Here is a 21,338-nt window from a genome sequence, read left to right as displayed (position 1 = left end):
TTACTATATCTACTGCATAGTACTGTGTTCTATCCGTCTGTCACAGTACTGTGTTCTATCCGGCTGTCATTCAATGTTATATGAGATACTTCAATAGTTTCCTATGGAAATAAGCTTAGTCTTTTCTAGGATCTCCTTTTAGTTGACCTTGTACCAGTGAACTGTACCGTCATGAAACTGTACTTTTTTTTTCTATGGAAACTTCTAATAAAGTCTTCAATCAATCTTCAATCAATCAATGTAAACTCCTTGACTGTAGAGAGGAGGTTTACATAGAACATTACACTAACAGATACAAACATGTAACTCATGCATCAACAATAATACATCATGATAAAACGCCTCTTGAAAATGGTATTATTATTCTTATATATAAAAGTACACATGAGTAAAATTATTTAGTTTTGGTTCCATCGTAGCAGTAATAATGCTATGATAGTATGATAAAATAGCAAAGAATATGCTTTTCTAGAGGTCCAAAGTCACTTTACATAAAAAAAAATGATAATAATATAATAATAATAATAATAATAATAAAATGACTGTACCCTAATATAAACTGAAACGGTCTTTTGACATGTTGTATATTTAATAGGGCTGGGATGCGATTAAAAAAAATATCGAATTAATTACAGGCTTTGTAATTGATTAATCGCAATTAATCGCATTTTAATCGCATATTAATATTTGACCCGAGAAGCATTTCTTTCAAGTAAAACTCATTTTGTTGTACGAGTGAATCAACGAGTGAGTTTTTTCAATCTAAATTCCGCATCCACTGGGCCAAGCAAAGTGCTCTGATCGGCTACTTCTCCATTTGTGTTTGTTGTCTCTTCTTGGTTGGTGCAACGCTATGATCGGTATGCCCGAAAGTGAAGGTTCTGTGGTGCGATTAAAATGCGTTATTTTTAATTAATTAATCACAATTAATCAGTTAAAGTCCCAGCCCTAATATTAAAAATAAATAAAAGAAAAAGAAACAATGTTTCTAATCATTGACGTGTGTCAGATTTCCAGAAACTCACCCAATGACAGCAGCAGGCCCTCCGTTCTCCATTCCTTTCTTTGGTCCAGAAGCTGAAAATATGGAAAAAGTGGAATCAGCATTTATGATAATACATAGTGAACAGTGTGCAGTAATAATAACATCCAATAGACAGACTATGGGTTGCTCTGCAGTGAATTCAAACAACACCACACCATGCTGCTTTTCTTCCCTAAGGGTCCGATGGTCAAACTGTTAATTCAACCCATCACCTTCACACAGAACAACACAGCACACCAGCACTGGACGGATTAGAGACCGGGCCAATGGGGCCGGTGCCCAGGGGCCCCGTTACAAGAGGGCCCCTGGCCCTCCTAGATCTAAACCCTGTACATCTAGACCCACAAGGGCCTTACAATCTGAGTACTGTGTTTGCGTGTAACCACAGTTACTGACCATGCTGGCCTGCGTTGGGGGGCCCTTAATTGGCCCAGGGGCCCCTGTGTGTGAGTCTTAAGCCCTTTGCACACAGGCGCGATTTGCTGCATGAATCCACACTGCGGATCCAAAAAGGAGTCATAAAAAGAGTCGAAAGAGTTTTTACCGCATGCGACAAGACACACGAATCGAACTGGGTTCAATTGGGGAAAGAAACGCACTGCCGCAGCCACCTGCCGCATGGCAAATTAGGAGCCGGTGTGCATGAGGTCATAGAGAATCATTGTTTTCTTAAAAAAATGAAAAAGTCAGATTTATCCGTGCAAAAAAAAACGCGTCTGTGTGCAAAGGGCTTTAATGGGGCCCTGCAAACCACTACAACACATCCTAGCAGGAGTCTGTCAAGCCAACAACATGGGAACCAGTGGGTGCGTTTTATGTGCTCGTACTCGTACTCGTCTTCTTCCGCTTTTCCGGTCAGGGTCCGGGTCGCGGGGGCAGTATCCTCAGCAGGGAAGCCCAGACAGTCCTCTCCCCAGCCACTTCCACCAGCTCCTCCGGGGGGATCCCGAGGCGTTCCCAGGCCAGCTGAGAGATATAATCTCTCCAGCGTGTTCTGGGTCGACCCCGAGGTCTCCTCCCGGTTGGACGTGCCCGGAACACTTCCCCAGGGAAGCGTCCGGGAGGCATCCTAACCAGATGCCCGACCCACCTCAACTGGCTCCTCTCGACGTGTAGGAGCAGCGGCTCTACTCCGAGTCCCTCCCGGATGTCTGAGTTCCTCACCCTATCTCTAAGGCTTAGCCCAGACACCCTGCGGAGGAAACTCATTTCGGCCGCTTGTACTCGCGACCTCATTCTTTCGGTCATTACCCAAAGCTCATGACCATAGGTGAGGATTGGGACGTAGACTGACCGGTAAATCGAGAGCTTTGCCTTGCGGCTCAGCTCTCTTTTCACCACAACGGACCGGTGCAGCGTCCGCATTACTGCGGACGCTGCCCCGATCCGCCTGTCAATCTCCCGCTCCCTCCTTCCATCACTCGTGAACAAGATCCCGTTTTATGTGAACTAGTAATAATTAATGCTATTACTATTATCACTATTATCATTATTAATATGAATACTACTACTACTACTACTACTACTACTGTACTGTACTGTACTGTACACACATGAACCGACTATCATTTAAATGACAGTCTTCTTAATCCGGTTAATTTGAAATACAGTATGTATTTCTAAATTATGCTTAAAGTGCTGTGCATAATCCAGGTTAGCACAGCTGTTCTGTTTGGGATGCCATCATCTTTAGAGAATGTTCAGGGTCAGGTCAGCCGTCCTCCTGGACAGTCTGGACTGTTTAAACTAACATGATGCAAGCAGACACTGCAGCCAGTCTGGACCCAATGAACCATGAAACCCTCCTTGCTGAGCTGCAACAAAGAGCCATGCATGGATATGAACCTGGTCATCTGACCCTGGGAGAGGAGGCACATCTCCATCCATCAGTCCTCCGTCTCTGAGGCTCAATGGAACAGGAACCACTTCTGTCTACTCACTCTGTGAGCTGTATTTTCATCCATGCCTTACTCCTTATCCCTAAACGTCTGCCTTTTTTTTTTTTTTACTATTTTGAAGAAGAAAAAAAAAAAACACTATAAAATACTTCAAATAGCCGAACTACATCGACATGTTGTGAGCTTGTAGATCAGCTATTTGAAATGTCTTAAAACGTTTTTTAAACAGTAAAAAAATGCAAAAGAGTTTAGGGATACGGCATGGACAAAAATAGAGCCTCATGTCTCAGTCAAGACGTAGGTTTGTTAACAATGTGGAGTTTCAACATAAGGGGAAATGTAGCCTTCCCCATCCCAGGACATAATGATGCTACACATTGCCAAACAATATATATCTGCTGATGACATTATCAACAGGTTTTCTCCATTTATTTTCAGAGTGAGTAGACTGAATAGTACTAGGACCCATACATAGGACCCATAATACAAGGAGGTAGAGTTGAATAAGTGGCACAAAGTCTGACATGCAAATACATGCTGAGAATGGCTGTATTATGCACTGTACTGAATAAAGGACGGGACAGCATTATATAGTGTGTGGGGACATTACCCAACACAACACATTATCTTTAGAGCCCTGACTTTATGATAAGTGAACATGAAGAGTCCTGCCAACACAGGCTGATTAGAAATCCATTCCTTCTCATATCTCCATGCACGTACCAAGCACCACAGGGGAACAAGACAAGGAAATGTGTTTTCCACTGATGTCAGACATACTAATCTGTTTGCTCGTTGCGTGGACGTGGAGTGACATAGCAAGTGAAAGGAGTTCATTTGAGAGCGTGAAGCAGTGGAAAGAGAAAGTGACGTCAGTTAACCAAACTGCTCCAGAGGCACAGAACACTCTAACAACGTTATGTTTTGGGTCCTCGGCTGGCACAGTGGCAAAGAGCCGGACCACTACTGCGGAGGCTGTGGGTTCAAATCCTGCGCGATGCAGCCGACTTTATCGAGGGTCTCTACGAACACAATTGGTGTTCGGGTAGGGGTGCAGGGGTGTCAATTGGGTATGGCATGGGTATGCACTACTTAAAATAAATGTATCTTAAAATAAATGTATCTTAAAATAAATGTATCTTAAAATAAATGTATCATGCCTGTTGCTAAGGTATGGCAACATGACTGGTGTATTGTACACCAGTCATGTTGCCATACCTTAGCTTTTTCTGAACTGACACCACTGGTAGGGTGATATTTGTCAGCAAGGAGTGTTGGGCGGGAGGAGTAGGACGAAGGCCCTGTGTCCTCCCGGTGGGGGCTCCTCACTGGGAGGTGAGTCAGTAGGATAGTAGGATAGTAGATACAACAGTAGTGACAACACAACATGTATGGGGAGGAATTAGTTAGCATAACGACTACACTGGGGAGAAAAAAAAGGGGTAAAAAAGCAACACATGCTACGGTACGCAACGCTGCACAAGACCAGTAAACAGATTGTGATGTCTACGATCAGGGAAACAAAATGCCTCTTTTTAACCAAGTCCTCCTAAGGGACCAATGAACACTACGACCAGCCAAACCTTCATCTCTCCCCTCCTCATCATCCTCCTCCCTTCCCTCTTCTGAATGAAGGGCAGGCGAGGGAGAGACAACACAGGGGGGAGGGGGGGGGGACAAAGAGAGAAAGACACATGGACACATGTAAAGAAGACAGACAGAATAAATCATAAAACAAACATGAAGAAGGGACTGAACATCAACTGAATGGGGATGAGTTGTTAAAGCTATACTGTGTAAGATGCTCAACTAGTGGTCAGTAGCCCTATAGCAAACCGCGGTCGCGTTCGCGTCTTTCGCCCGTTTTTCGTACCTTCACACCCCCGCGTCTGCCTCCACAACGCCGAGAGCTATCTTTAGAGGGGTCCCTGGTTCCTGTGCGTTCAGGCATTCCGGAGAAACGGACTACTTCACCCTGCCTGGTAGGCGAGATTACCTTTTGAGTAAAGAGACACACGGGCGACTACAAATATGGCGACCCCACTTCAAGATGCGCTGTGATTGGCCGGTAGTGTACCATGTGTGCATGATCGGCGATGTGATTGGGCAACGTATACACAACGTATACAGATGATGCAGATTACGTCATTTTGGCGCGAAATCCGGTCCACGGCCAGGATCATAGAAAACATATAAAGAGAAGGCTTCAGAAGCTGAAAATAACGGAGTGGGTGTTCTAAAACTTTAGCGATTTAACAGTTAGGACAATTTTAAGATTTGTTTTATAAAAAAAGTTACATGGTACAACTTTAAGTTCTGACGACAAGAAATTATTTGATTGTTTTTATACATCTGTTCGCTCCACTGCTCTGAGGTCTTTTAAAACCACTGCCAGGTATATCATTAATTAATTCAGTGGACTCTGCCCGGGGTTTTAACGGTTTTTAACCTTATTTCCGTGAATGCACCATCATCCAAATGTAATTAAGAGTTTTTGCATCAGTGCAGACTGAGTGCCGCAGACCGCAAAAACATTGCTGAAATTGACTGCACACGGAAACACTGCCAATTATGATATGTTACTGTGATATGTTACTGTGATATGTTACTGTGATATGTTACTGTGATATGTTACTGCCAATTATGATATGTTACTGTGCCTGTCGAAGGCAAGTCCCAAAGTAGTGGAGTATAACCCTGTATCACAGTAGATGTAAAACTTCTTGAATCTTGAAAATATGTTGTTTCATATAACGCCAGTAGGTGGCAGCATCGTCTAACAGTTAGCACCAATAGAGGAGGTGATGAAACCATGTTTGTTAAATCACCTGCTCTGAGACCCGAGGTCAGAAAGAGGATGACAACGAACAACAACATGAAGAAAATGAGACATAAAGAAGATGACAAGGATCATAATGGAACCAGCAGACAGCAGAGTGATGAAGCCAACACCAGACTCCATCATTCTGTGGACAGTTTAATTAAACAACCCATTTAGAACGGGTACACATTAACTATTGAAAAATAGCAGATATACAGCGAGCTTGTAGATCTGCTATTTTTGAAAAATGGTGAAAATTAGAATTTTGACCCGATTTTATAAGTGTCTTTTGAATCCTTCTAAGGTTTTTGGAAAAACCTATGTTTCTATGTCAGCAATCTGGCCAGCCATCGTCAAAGAAAAGGTCCTTTTCACTTAACTGGAGCTCAGTTAGTCTGTTCTTGAGAGACTACTATGTCAGTGGTTCTCAAACCTTTTCATGTGAAGGACCCCCAAACTGATATTTATTTGGCCACGGACCTGCAAATATCTAGTTCCAGGGACCCCCCAGAAGCAAAATTCAAGTTACAAACGTTTGCTTTAAAAATACACATATTCAAAGATTTGCACACATTTTCACGACTTTTTCCAAAAATAGCAGATCTACAAGCTCGCAGCGCGGCACTCGGTGCCGCGCTGTGAGCTTGTATATCTGCTATTTTTCAATAGCTAGAGCATTCAATAATTCTAGGCCTAAATGGGTTAATCCTACTGTGTTTGGCCAGGTGTAGGAACGTGCACTGAGGTCTGACTCACTGGCGTCGTCGGGCCCCTGCTCTGCGTTGGCGTAGGTGTGCAGGAACTCAGCGAAGGCCCCCTGGCGGGCCAGCAGCTCCAGGTAGGAGCCCATCTCAGTGATCTCTCCTTCCACCAGCACCAGGATGAGGTCCACCTGGGGCAGGAAGCTCAGCCCGTGGGTCACCAGAACACGCGTCTGTGGAGGACCAGGTCACATCATCATCACACACTCACTGAGAGGGGAGTAGGGTTCTACGGCAGGGGTCTACGGCAGGGGTTTTCAAAGTGGGTGACGGGGCACCCTGGGGTGCCGTGATGCCAGTCCCAGGGTGCCTCGAGATCATTTGATAATATTTGGAATTTATTTGGGACACTTGAAAAAATATTTAGTATCATTTTAAACTTGAAGTACAAAGTTATTTTCAGTCAGTTCTAACCAAAATGGCTGTTATCTCAATGTTTTCCTCGCAACATAATCACTAAAATATCATCAATGTCGGGCAGAAACCTTGTATCTTCAAGTTTCAAATGTCTGTCTTTTGGTAAAGCAAAGCCCTGCTTCATCATACAAGACTGTCGCACGAAACTAGTGAAAACAGCAGATCTACAAGCACACAACGCCTCGCATCTGCTTTTTATAAATACATTTTATTTTATACATTTTATAGATGATAAATACAAAACGAACGGTTTTGGACATACGAGGTTTCCACCCGACAACGACGATATGCTATAAATATAAGGTGCTAGGAGTGAAAATTATAATGTAGGGATGCCTCAGATTAAAAATATATTCATGGGGTGACCTGAGACAAAAAGGTTTGGGAACCCCTGCTCTACGGCACGCCTCAGCCTACAGGGCTGGTCCGGTTCGTTACAGGAGCAGAGGAGAGAGAGACAATTCAAGCCTTTTCTCCAGGTGACAGTAGGCATAAAAGATAATTATCTTTTGTACTGAATAACACCTGAATAAAAAGGCTTGAATTGTCCGAACTGCTCCATTGTTTATCCAATGTGCTTTACAGAGATTATGCATTACATTCACCCATTCACACACACACATTCATTACATTCACCCATTCACACACACATTCATTACATTCACCCATTCACACACACATTCATTACATTCACCCATTCACACACACATTCATTACATTCACCCATTCACACACACATTCATACACCGGTGTCAGAGGAAACCATGCAAGGCACCAACCTGCTCATCAGGAGCAACTAGGGGTTCAGAGTCTTGCTCAAGGACTCTTCCACACTGACTCTGGGGGAGCCCGGGATCGAACTGGGAACCCTTTGGGAACCTGCTGTGTTCCAATGACAGTCTCTCTACCCCTGAGCCACTGCCGCCCACTGAAAGGGCGTGTTTTCTATGGCAGACATGCTGACCTTGCTTTGTCTGGGATAAAGTGACGTGCGCCTGCTTGCAGCCAGTCTGTTTACATTATGTAGCTGGCTAGATAGCCAGCTAATGTTAGCTATAGCCCAACGTGCACCGCACGCCATTGTCAAGTACTTTGCTGGAACTTTGAAACAGCTGATAATCTGTTAAGTCCACCACCGAGCTGCTGGGTTAGGGCACTGGACTGGTGCACAGCATGGATGTTTGCACTGGTGCATTTCATGTGAGCCGTTTGTGTCTGCTTGAAGCTTTGAAAGTCTTGTTTTAGGGCAGGGGTGGCAACTTTGATGATGGCGTGGGCCACTATATTTCCACCTTCACTCCAGAGGGCCACTATATTTCCACCTTCACTCCAGAGGGCCACTATATGTCCACCTTCACTCCAGAGGGCCACATTGCATATTGCTACATCCTACTTTGTCATATCTCATAGAAAAGAAGCAAAAATAGCAGATCTACAAGCTCAAAACACATTGCGCTGCGATGCGTTTTGAGCATGTTTGTTGATCGGCTATTTTTGCCTCTTTTGAATTGGAATCATGAATTTTTTTGTTATTTTTTTATTGGAATCCTGAAATATAACATTTTGATTCAATTTCAAAGGCATTCAGTTATATACTCATGTTAACTTCATGAACCTAAATACAAATACATTGGACAAAAATACATTTTAATACTACTATACTAGTCATTAAGCTACTAATATACACTGATGGAATTAAAGCAGGTCATGTTTGGAATTGTTAACAGCTGAAATCAATAATATATCAGTATTCCGGTATTAACCCGCGGGCCGCATTAAGTGAAGGTGGGGGCCGCATGTGGCCCCCGGGCCGCCAGTTGCCCATGTATGTTTTAGGGCGTGTGCTTTGGGTGTTCACGCACACGCACGCGCGCACACACACACACACACACACACACAGAGATAACCGTGTGTACACTGTCTTTATCAGTGATCAGAACACAAACACAGTGTTATCATGCATCACACATGCTGCTCCGAGCAGAACACGTTTAGTTACTGACTGTACAACACCTCTGACAAACCTACGCTTCATGTCCCATGATGCAGTGCTTCTATTAGCCTATCCCGTGCTGCTGAGTCATCACAGAGAGTTGCTGTGACCCACAGGAGTAAAGCCACCTCGCTGTGATGTAGCCTGTCTTTTTTCACACAATCTTTGTAACCCACTTTTTTTTTCACCCGGTGTCAATTATCTAATGTGATCCTGGGCACTACACTCCCTCTGCCAACCTGGGGAGAGCAATGGACTGACCTCATGCTCCTTACTATGTACAAGGAGGTCATGCCACTTCTTATCAGCTGACAGGGGGAGTTTTCCCTGGTTGGACGTAGCGCGTGGAAGGAACACGTTATTCCAACCAGTTCCTTTCCCCTCCATCAGGCGCCCCGGCTGGCCAGGGGGAGGCAGTATAGAGACCAGCATTACTGCATGTTTTTTGTGAGGGTATCAACCCTAGGAGACACGGGGAGAACATGCAAACTCTACACAGAAAGGCCCCTTTTGCCAACCCCAGCTAGGGTGTGGGCACTGATGACACTACGTACCCCGTCTTTGAGCAGGCCCTGGGGACCCCCCACTACGTACCCTGTCTCTGAGCAGACTCTGGGGACCCCCCACCCACTATGTACCCTGTCTCTGAGCAGACCCTGGGGACCCCCCACCCACTATGTACCCTGTCTCTGAGCAGACCCTGGGGACCCCCCCCCCACTATGTACCCTGTCTCTGAGCAGACCCTGGGGACCCCCCCCCCCCACTATGTACCCTGTCTCTGAGCAGACCCTGGGGACCCCCCCCCCCCCACTACGTACCCTGTCTCTGAGCAGACCATAGGGACCCCCCACTACGTACCCTTTCTCTGAGCAGACCATAGGGACCCCCCACTACGTACCCTGTCTCTGAGCAGACCATAGGGACCCCCCACTACGTACCCTTTCTCTGAGCAGACCCTGGGGACCCCCCACCCACTACGTACCCTGGGGACCCCCCACTACGTACCCTGTCTCTGAGCAGACCCTGGGGACCCCCCACTACGTACCCTGTCTTGACCCTGGGGACCCCCCACTACGTACCCTGTCTTTGAGCAGACCCTGGGGACCCCCCACTACGTACCCTGTCTCTGAGCAGGCCCTGGGGACCCCCCACCCTGGGGACCCCCCACTACGTACCCTGTCTTTGAGCAGACCCTGGGGACCCCCCACTACGTACCCTGTCTTTGAGCAGGCCCTGGGGACCCCCCACTACGTACCCTGTCTCTGAGCAGACCCTGGGGACCCCCCACCCTGGGGACCCCCCACTACGTACCCTGTCTCTGAGCAGACCCTGGGGACCCCCCACCCTGGGGACCCCCCACTACGTACCCTGTCTCTGAGCAGGCCCTGGGGTCCCACCACCTTGTCGAAGATGTGTTTGCCCACGTGGGCGTCGACGGCGGACAGAGGGTCGTCCAGCAGGTAGATGGAGCAGTCACAGTAGACGGCCCGGGCCAGACTGACTCGCTGCTTCTGACCTCCTGATAGGTTCACTCCCTGGAGGGGGGGAGACAGACGAGGAGACACTTTTGAAAACAAATCTTTGTAGAAACACTGTACATACAAACAGAGCAATTGCCTTTAAACCAGTAATGCCTAAGGGCGATCTGTCTTGGCCATTATGGATTCTGTTAGTGTGGTTTTCCTAACAGGGCATCATCTGGGATACAATCCCAGGTGATGCCCTGTTAGGAGAAAGGGATTCAATCCCTTTTTTTATGCCCATACATGTATATGGAGATCCCGGTGGTGCCCAACTTTTAGTGCTCGTCAGGGTGTGTGTGTGTGTGTGTGGGGGGGGGGGGGGGGGGGTTAAAACATGATTATTTTGGGGGTCGCGGCCTGAAAAGGTTGAGAACCCCTGCTCTAAGAGATGGTTGGATCCAGTCTCCACAGTACTTTCTCCCCTCATCTATCTGTATGTAAAAGGTTGAGAACCACTGGTCTAAGAGATGGTTGGGTCCACAGTACCTTCTCCCTTCATCTATCTGTATGTAAAAGGATGAGAACCACTGGTCTAAGAGATGGACAATACCTTCTCCCCTCATCTATCTGTATATAAAAGGATGAGAACCACTGGTCTAAGAGATGGACGGTACCTTCTCCCCGATCTCGGTGTTGTCCCCAGCAGGGAGGATCTCCAGGTCGGGCAGCAGAGCGCAGGCCTCCACCACCCTGTGGTACCAGCTCTCCTTCCTCTCCTGGCCGAACATGATGTTGTCCTTCAGGGTGTTGTTCTGGATCCATGGCTGCTGGGGCACGTAGGCCACCGAGCCCTGGATGAAACACAACCACCATGAGACCAACACAACCACCATGAGACAAACACAACCAACACAACCACCATGAGACAAACACAACCAACACAACCACCATAAAACAAACACATCCAACACAACCACCATGAAACAAACACATCCACCAAACAAACACAACCACCATGAAACAAACACAACCAACACAACCACCATGAAACAAACACATCCAAAAAAGCCCAGGGAATCATCAAAGATCTACACACCATCCCAACCACAGTCTGTTCAAGATGTTGCCGCATGGAAAACGACTATGCAGTCTCAAAGCTACCAGCAACAGACTTAAAAAAAAAAGCTTCTTTCCACAAACAATCAGGCACATGAACAAACTGTCAAAGACCAGAACGGTCCAGGGCAAAAACAATCGCTAGCCAGCCACATGTACAGCGTTGTGCGGTAATTCCGTTGTGCCCCGTCTGCGATTTTATAACCTTTTCTGTCAAGTCTTGTAACTAAAACATGTTTATATCAGCAGCACTCAATCACTGCGATTTGAGACGTGAGTTTACAGAATCATTGTACACGATCTACCCGTCTCTCTTCTGGTTTGTTCACACACAGCTGTGTCTGAAAAGCCCCAGTAGTATGTTACTATAGGAACCCGACAGTGCACAGATCTACAAGCTTGTAGATCTGTTCCTTTCAAAGCCGACCCGCTGTGCTGTATGGAGAAGTATAACTCGGGCGATCAGGCTGTGGAGCGGCGAATTTTGGGAAGATGATAGCAATATTTTTGGCTTATCGCAGAACCTTAATTAATTTCTCAGCCCCTGCTAAAATGGCTTATTCTCAGATTAGCCGGGAATTTTTATTATTGTATTATGATCTAGAGTGCATTCATTCATTCAAGCCATCGGCACATCTTCACATCCCACGTGATTCTTTTTGTTTTGTTTTCGTCGGATCATGCTTACTTACCCAGCGAAGATTGTAACTCCCCATTGGAATATAATGGCGATTTGGCGGATCCTTCCCCCCCCCCGGGAAGCTTCGCGTGCGCGTTTTGTGCACGTCAATGTGGTCACAATCAATGATCTCGGTATGTACCGTAACTCCAAGCATTTTCGTTTCAATCGGCTCCGTCAATGTTGCTAAGCTAGTGGCTGGTGTGTACACAGTAAGTCAATGAGAAAAAAACACCCATCCCCCTCTGGGCCCTCCCCCCTCCTCCTTGCACGCAGATGGGGTGTGCCGATATGTTGGGTAAGCCGATCTGGTGATAAAAAAGGTGTGCCGATATTTTTTTTTTTATCTTTTTTTTTTTTCGTTTTTAATCACCTAGTGCGTATATGTGCGACCAGGCTGCGCCAGTCTTGCGCAATAATGCGTATATGTGCGTTCAGGCTGAGAAAGAGTTAATAAATACGGGGGTGCGGTAATTACCGCAATACCGTCGGTAATGGGAAGACGATAACCGCGATAACAAAATGTCCATACCGCCCCAACCCTAATTACCTCAAATAATTGCGATTAGACGATTATGTAAAAGTTGTGACAGCCCTAGAAAACGCCTAATGCCTTGCCAGATGATTTCCCCCAACACCTGTTAAGAGCTGCTAGTGTTCCTTATTGATATCAATGGGTCAGCCTACTAGCGGCATGCTAGAGGTGGCTGCTGCGTACTGTTCAATTATTAATTTACCGTATTAAGTACATCATGTGTACATGAAAGAGAGAGAGAGAGAGAGAGAGAGAGAGAGAGAGAGAGACCTTGACAGACACAGTCCACAGAGAGAGAGAGAGACAGAGAGAGAGACCTTGACAGACACAGTCCCGTCCAGTTTCTCCATCTCTCCCAGCAGAGCAGAAAGCAGAGAGGACTTCCCTGATCCCACATGACCGACCACCGCTACCAGAGAGCCTTCTGGGATGGACACGTTCAACCTGGAACACACACACACATTACAACACCTCTACCAGAGAGCCTTCTGGGATGGACACGTTCAACCTGCAAGACCCACATATACACACACATAACATTACTGCTACCAGAGAGCCTTCTGGGATGGACACGTTCAACCTGTAACACACACACACACACATTACAACACTGTAACACACACACACACACACATTACAACCAGAGAGCCTTCTGGGATGGACACGTTCAACCTGGAACGCACGCACGCACGCACGCACACACACATTACAACACTTGTGAGGACATCGACATGTTTGGGCAGTGATGTTTTGAATACAATATCTGCATAGATTTTTAACCATATTGTGAATATAAGTTAGACCTTTTCAACGCACAAGAAGGCTGACATTACACTTAAGGGCTTTGCACACAGGACCGTTGAGTTTTTTTCTGTTTGCTGCATGATTAAAATGAATTGGATTTGTTGTGCAAGGCTGTGAGGAATCCTCACTGCGGATCCGAAACGGAGTCACTGAGTTTTTAACGCATGCAAAAACACAAATCAAACTGGGTTAGATCGGGGAAAAAAACTCACTGCCGCAGCCACTTGTCACATGGCAAATTCGGAGCATGAGGTCATAGAGAATCATTGGTTTCTTTAAAACAAATGAAATTGTCCGCTTTTTCCATACAAAAAATCGCCCCTGTCTGCAAAGCCCTTAAAGGAGTAGTTCACCCCCAAAATGACTTTTTTTTCTCTTGATTAGTCATGCCATGGAGACTAGAGTGGCTGAGCAGTGGTGGCTGAGTGGTTAGTGTCCACACCTAGGACTCCGGAGGCCCCAGAGGTCGCAGGTATGATTCCCCACTCCAGCTACCACTGCTCCCCTTCCCCCTTGCGCTCCTTGTGGGCATCACTGGGTTGAGTTCAGCTGGGTTAAAGCTGATAAAAAAAGCAGCTGGGTTGGGCTGCGATATCTGAATTTCCCCCACGGGAGGAGTAGGTATTCATTATATTATTATTAGAGCTCAATAATATTTTTAGTTTTTTGTCACATTCCTAAGACAAAAATGTGATAACAATAAATTTACCCCCATTCGTTCCGGATGTTGGGGACCCGTTTCGAAACGGAATCAATGGGGGTAAATTTACTCGAATCAAATTTTTGTCTTAGGAGTGTGGCAAAAAACTAAAAATATTATTGAACTCTAGTCTCCATGGCATGATTAATCAATAGAAAAAAAGTCATTTTGGGGGTGAACTACTCCTTTAAGGCTCACACATGGACACAGTGCTCTCTGTCCTACAGAGGACATGTAGACCTTCTACACACGGTGAGAACGACACACACACCTCTTCAAAGTCTCAGGCTCATCTCTGGACCAGCTGAACACACCGTCCACTATGGAGATACTGTCAGACGCTGAGAGGAGGAGAGAGGAGAGGAGAGGAGGAGGAGAGGAAAGAGGGGAGGAGAGAGAAGAGAAGAGAAGGAGGTCGAAGGAGTGAACAGTGGAGTGAGGAAGAATGAGAGGACAAGAACGTCATGAGCTTGTGTTGACACCCTTAAATGCATACAAGTGGCTAAATATGTATTTTTAGTCACAATAAGTCCATTCCCAAGATGCACCACAATCTTTCATGGGCAGATGTGACTTTTGAGTGTTAATGTAAATAGTAATAAATAAATTACTGGCTTATTGTGTCTAAAAATAAATATTTAGCCACCACTACCCAGTGAAATCAAAATCGTGAAAACGATAGAATGCAGAAAATGAAACCATTTTAACACTCACCTTTTCTTTTCTCTAATTACAACCTAAAATATGAACCACTGTTGTAAAACTATATCCTTCCCCTTTAGACTAATGGCTAAAATGTTGGCTTTGCACACAGGAGATCAGGGTTGGACTCCCGGGCGTTGCGATGGTGCCGTAATTCATTCATTCAAACCTTTATTTATTCTCGAAAGACATTGAGGATGCCCTCATTTGCAGTGTCTTCGAGATAAATCACAGTACAATCACAGTACAACCAATATTCACAAATCATTTACAGAAAATTTACAAAACAAGTTTAGAAACAGTTGCAGACATTTGTGGGTAGATCTGCAATCAAGGATTTAAAATGACCATATGTTATGGGAGAACCCATCCTGAATTTAAGCTGTAGTTCATTCCAAGTGGTCGTATGGGGCATTAAAGCAAAAGGCTGTCTTCCCCTGTTCAGTGTTTTCTTTGGGGACCTTTAGTGTGACACTAGAGCGTGTCCTATACGACACAGGATTCCAATCCAGCAGCAGCGACTTAAGATACAACAGTAAAGTCCCATCAATTGCCATAAAAATAAACAGGTACCAATGTTTGTTTTGCCTGTCGGCCAAAGAAGGCCAACCCACTCTATCATACAGGATGCAGTGATGAGTCCTTATAATGTTCACCAGATACAAAACACAGAGCAGAATGATAGACTGTGTCAAGGGGCTTGAAGGAGCAGCCTTTCCATAAATGACATCTCCATTGTCCAACACAGAAAGAAATACTGCTTCAATAACCCTTTTCCTACATGCCATTGGAAAACTGTTCCTGTAGAAAAATCCTATCTTTTGCCTAAGTTTACAGGCAAGATTATTTATGTGGTATTTAAATATAAACATACATACTTGTATTCAGCAACCCTGTCTATAATGCATCCATATGAGGTAGTAATGCGTACAATATTAAAATCAGTTTCCTTGGCTCTAGAAAACAGCATGCATTTAGTGTAATGTCTTACATCCTGCTATCATCTTCCTCTCCACACTGTCCTCCTGCAGCTCCTCATGAGACAGGAACACTCTGAGACGCTTCATGGACACACTGGCCTGGAAGGACAACCAGACAGACGGACAGACAGAGAACCAGAGACATGGAGACACAAGGACAGATGGACAGACCCAGAGACAGAAATGGACATAAAGCAGAAAGAGACAGATGGGTGGGAGAGACGGACAGACGGACAGGGGGTTGTCGTTGACATGTAAACAGGTATGCCAGTGATTGATTGGCAGATGGGAGGGGGTTTGAGAGAAAGATGATTGGCAGATGGGAGGGGGTTTGAGAGGAAGAACGCCAAACATTCACAGAGGAAAGAAGAGAGGGATTTGTGAAATGGAATGTGTTGTTAGATGTGGAAATAAAACGCTCTTCTGTCCAGCAGGACACATTTACATATACTGTACCACATACATACAGTATGTACACATACTGTACCAGATACATATACTGTACCATATAATGTACAGTGTACATATACTCTACCAGATACAAACACATACTTCTTTTTCCCCTTTTCCTTTTCCAGTCCCTTCAATTTATGTGATCATAGAAGTTAACAGAAATGCAACTAATGTCCTTATTATGCATTAGGGGGAGCTGCTTTTTACTCCAACCCAAAGCAATAAATCTGCCTATTTTGAATATAATATTTAAATGTGACATAATAGTATTAACGATAATAGTCATAGTATGTATTTACATGTTGTTTATCCAGATCAATATGTGTGTTTTTAGGCAAAATCATGAACTACATTTACAGCACAACTCAGCACTTCTCTAACGTCTTCTAAAATGTCTTTCACAAATCACTGTTAAGTAAATAAATGAACCCTGGACTAACTGTCAGTGTTAAAATGCTCCCAGCAAACAGGCCTCTTGGTTCATTCAATCAGAACAATCAAACCACTGTCCTGACACTTCCAACCTGTCTAAATGTCCTGTCTGTCACTGATTGACAGCTGTTGGCTAACTAAACTAGCTTGACTATTAAACATGTCGATATGTAACATTCCATAAGACTTTCAAATGAGCTAGAAGTGTAGACAGCTGACAGAGTGTTGACAAGATGTCCAAACATATCCTCGCAACAACAGAATGCTGTGTTGGACATTATCTACTACCATGTATTGATTAATGTACTTAAAGGACAACTTGGCTTTTTAACAACAAGGGTTCATATTTTAGATTGTAATTGGAGAAAAGAAAAACAAATATGACTTTGATTTCAGTGGTTGGAGGCATGCATACAAGTGGCTAAATATGTATTTTTAGACACAATATGCCCATTCCCAAGATGCACCGCAATCTTTCATGGGGCTGGTGTAAATAGTAATAAAGAAATTGCCAGCTTATTGTGTCTAAAAAGACATATTTAGGCACTTGCGTGCATGCCCCCACCCACTGAAATCAGTCATTAAAATCCCACAACAATAGAAAGAAGTAAATGAAAACATTTTAACACTCATCTTTTCTTTACTCTAATTACAATCTAAAATATGAACCTAAAAAAACAAAGTTGTCCTTTAAGTACTCATAAATGTACTCCCAGGCCCCAAACTTTTACAAATAACATCATATAATTACTATTTACCACCTCAGCTCCATCTCAAAAGCAGTGATAATGTATCAATATCAATACAGCAATGAAAAAAAGCATGCACTTTTTAATGCTTAAGTATTTTTTAAAGCATGTACTTTTGAATATTTAAATATTTTTCAAAAGCAAGTACACCAATGCTTTAACTCTAGCACACATTTTGACAGAGCAACTTTCAACTTGTAGTGGAGTAATATTTGAGTATTGATACTTTGACCAAGCATCTTGTCCAACTCTGACAGAATGCTTAAAGACCACGTTGCCAGAGGTGTGGCTTGTGTCGTTACCTTGTCATGATGTCACTCCAAAGGTGGGCGAGAAATAAAACTAAATAATGTCTCCATTGATCAGAAATTGGTCATTTTATAAAAGCTCCTCATTGACTTACATTGTACTGTGAAGAGACTCAGCAGAGGCTCTTTGAGACCCTAAACAAACACAAACAAAAGTGATTCTGACAATATAGAACATCACCAAACCTGCCTCTATTTTATAATTTAATCTATTTTAATAAAACATGTAATCTTCCTTGAGATCCGTGGATCCAGTCTGGGTTTTCTGTAGCCTGATTTCAGACTCAGCTGAAGCTTGACTCTGACATTGTGCCCTGTTTGAGCGATTTCTGGAGGGGAGGGACTTTGACGGCACGGATTGGTTATTTGTTAGACCCACCCCCACCCACTGCGCTAATTGGAGGAGCCGTCATTTCGGCTCCAGAAATCACTTATTATGAACACAATTCCAGACCAGAGAAACAGTCCACGCTGAGAGTGGGCGGGTCTATGGGATGGAACCAGGCTAATAAAAATAGTACCAAAATCAACAGGAAGGAAGATTACATTTATATTTCAAAAATCAATCAGTGGCAGGTTTGGCGATGTTTCATATTGTCAGAATCATCGTTGTTTGTGTTTGTTTGCGGGCTCAATGAGGAGCATTTTTTGAACAAACAATATCTAAATGAATGGAGCGATACATTTTGATTTCATTCACCCCACCTTTGCAGTGACATCACCATGTCAAGGTGACCACCCAACCCACACCTCTGGTAAAGCGTCCCAGAACTTTAAAGTCGTCTTAAGGCCCATTCCCACTAGGCACGATAAAGATAAAGATTAAAAAGAATATCGTTCTCAATTGAAGTGGATTGCAGCATCGATCTACACCACAACGAAAACCACAAACGATATATAGTTTTGATCACTTTCTGCACTTTATCACGTCATGAAGTCAGATAATTATCTTTATCTTTATCTTCATCGCGCCCAGTGGGAATGGGCCTTAATCCAGGAACAACGTCCTGCCCAAACGTCATCAGCAGCCTAACGGTGTCGTGATGTGGCCGGCCTCCTTACAGTACAGTATAGTACAGTACAGTACACCACTTCTAACTAAACCAGTCTGTCAATCCCAGCCGCTGGGTGTGTGTGTGTGTCTTCATGCCACAACCCTGCGTTGCGCTCAGTGAAGCAACGTGATGTCAAATTAAGTCAAATTAAAGACTTAAAGCAATTATAAAACGCCAGTGAGAAGTGAGTTGTGCAAACAGGCAACATCCCCACCATGAGACCAGCAAACATCAACGTGCATCAGAGCTTTGATGTGGTTATTCATTAGAATGAGTGTGGGACGTTTCTCTCCAAAGCGGCATGCGCCCTTTTTTCAATGTTAAAGAATCGCTTTTACTCGCATTTACTGTTTCTTTGGCCCGCATGAGTCATCAGATGCAATCTTATTGTTGGCTGAATAGTGATAAACGGCAACTTTCCTTTGTCTCTATACTTTACAAATACTTAAAGGGATATTCCACTTTCAACAGGGAGCAGTGGTAGGGCCTCCCTCCACATACACACCCATTGTAACTTCAAACTCCATTTTAACCATGATAGATTCATTAAAAACAACCATTATTTTTTCTGGAGACTCATTTTACCTTCCTAATACGTGAGCAGGCCGTGTTTTTTCCATAACTTTTTTCATTTATTTTTAAGAATTATTTGGGAAAATGGAAAAAATGAAATACAAAAAGATAATTATTAAAATTAAATGAAAAAAGTTATCGAAAAAACACGGCCTGCTCACATATTAGGAGGGTAGTATGAGTCACCAGAAAAAATAATGGGTGTTTTTAATGAATCTCTCATGGTTAAAATGAAGTTTGAAGTTACAATGTGTGTGTGTGGGGAGAGGCCCTGGGCCTGGAGGGCCTGGTAACATTTACATCAAATATCTAAATATTCAATGAAGCTAATTAAAAACTGTTCAGGGTGTTCATAAAAGCCTGATTAGATGATAAAATTACCAAAAGTTTTTTTGAAAGTGAAATATCCCTTTTATTAGTTAATACATGTGTGATTTCCCAGATTGTAAGGAACATACCAATGTTCACTTTTTTAACCAGTCAGACCCCGACTTATCTTAAACACCTAATTTAGTAGATTAAACCCCCCCACAATGTTTTAACAGCAAACACAATTAATAAATGAGCCAGAGTTAAATTCATCAATCAAAAGCATACAATAAATAATCACTCTGTTATTGTATAAACTGTAGGTTAGACAATGTTGTGTTAAAACCCATTCAGGCCGGGAACACATTTAGCTGTTTGGGAGGGGCTTACAGTACATGTACAGTATGTAGCAACATATTTGTTTTGTAGGCTCATTTCTGATTTAGCCCTATTCTATAGGTTAGGCCTAAATGGGTTAAAGTTAGTCATGTTAGTTTAGCACCGTCTAGACCAGGGGTTCTCAAATAGGGGTATGTGTACCCCTAGAGGTACACAGAGGTACTACAGGGGGTACATGAGAGAAAGTGGAAAACGGAGGAAGACAAAACTGGACACAGTTTAGAGTAAACGTGTCTTTCACTACTTTTTCTTATTTGTAATGTTATATTCTTCAATGTATTCTTCAAAAGGTGGCTTATTGTTCATTCATAGCTGTGGGACTACTTTTCAGAATTCAAACGTATTATGTTGTTAAATTACAGTAAAATAACTACGAATGCAAAATGAAATAAAATGGTCACTTTAACTATTCTCCACACTTCTCCCCATCTTGACAAAATGGTATATTCCCAGGTTCCGCAGGTCAGCTGCACAGGTGCAATGCTTTATTGTTAATTGTGGCACATTTACTAACAAGCCATGTTTAGCTGCACTTGAACAATCATTCCAGGCTGCCATATCCAGCCCAAGAAACCGTAGAAACCTACAGTAGGTAAAAAACGGCCAAAATTAGTTTTTTTCAGACGAGGCGTTGTGAGCATGTAGATCTGCTATTTTCACAATATAACCGTGTTATACAAAATGTAATGCCTCTTATCCATGAGGACTCCCATCTTTGCCATACCCTAGCTTTTGCTGAACTGACGCCACTGATTTTATTTGCAGGAAAAAAAATCTGAAATGTACTCTGAGATTTGGGGTTTCTGCCTGACGGTAATGCTATGCTAGATATAGTTTTCTAAGCGACATGCTGTAGTACACGGTACCGTAAAGGTGGAACTTTGATCCAGAGATGAGGGAAAGGGGGAACAGAAGCCAAAAGGTTTGAGGACCACTGGTCTATACGGTAGCATCATTACTAGCTTTACATGTTATGACTCAAGATCACTGATTAGCCTGAGTCTTCAGAACAGCCAGACAACAGTCAGTTCACACTAAAAGCGTTAACAAGCAGAGAAGCCATAAAAGCAACAAATCGGAATACGGTTAGACAATTGCAATGCTGATCGTGAACAATGCCACAAGTTGCCGATACCGTTGTGTTG

General features: G+C 43.8%; 1 protein-coding gene across 1 annotated transcript in view; it reads right to left on the bottom strand.

Moving 5' to 3' along the window:
• The window catches only part of LOC308284241 (multidrug resistance-associated protein 1-like), a 92,164-nt gene that overhangs the window by 22,695 nt on the left and 48,131 nt on the right, over positions 1-21,338 (bottom strand). Inside the window, exons 14-20 of the mRNA XM_080724805.1 lie at positions 15,927-16,014; positions 14,505-14,574; positions 13,047-13,173; positions 11,074-11,250; positions 10,304-10,471; positions 6,521-6,698; positions 1,026-1,077 (exon numbers count right to left, since the gene is read on the bottom strand). Coding sequence (XP_080580931.1) covers positions 1,026-1,077; positions 6,521-6,698; positions 10,304-10,471; positions 11,074-11,250; positions 13,047-13,173; positions 14,505-14,574; positions 15,927-16,014 — 860 coding nt within the window. The remainder of the gene's footprint in view (positions 1-1,025; positions 1,078-6,520; positions 6,699-10,303; positions 10,472-11,073; positions 11,251-13,046; positions 13,174-14,504; positions 14,575-15,926; positions 16,015-21,338) is intronic.

The sequence above is a fragment of the Nannobrachium achirus genome (genome assembly GCF_963921795.1).
Source record: "Nannobrachium achirus genome assembly, chromosome: 4".
Classification (NCBI taxonomy): Eukaryota; Metazoa; Chordata; class Actinopteri; order Myctophiformes; family Myctophidae; genus Nannobrachium; species Nannobrachium achirus.
This window is presented reverse-complemented; position numbering and strand designations above follow the sequence as displayed.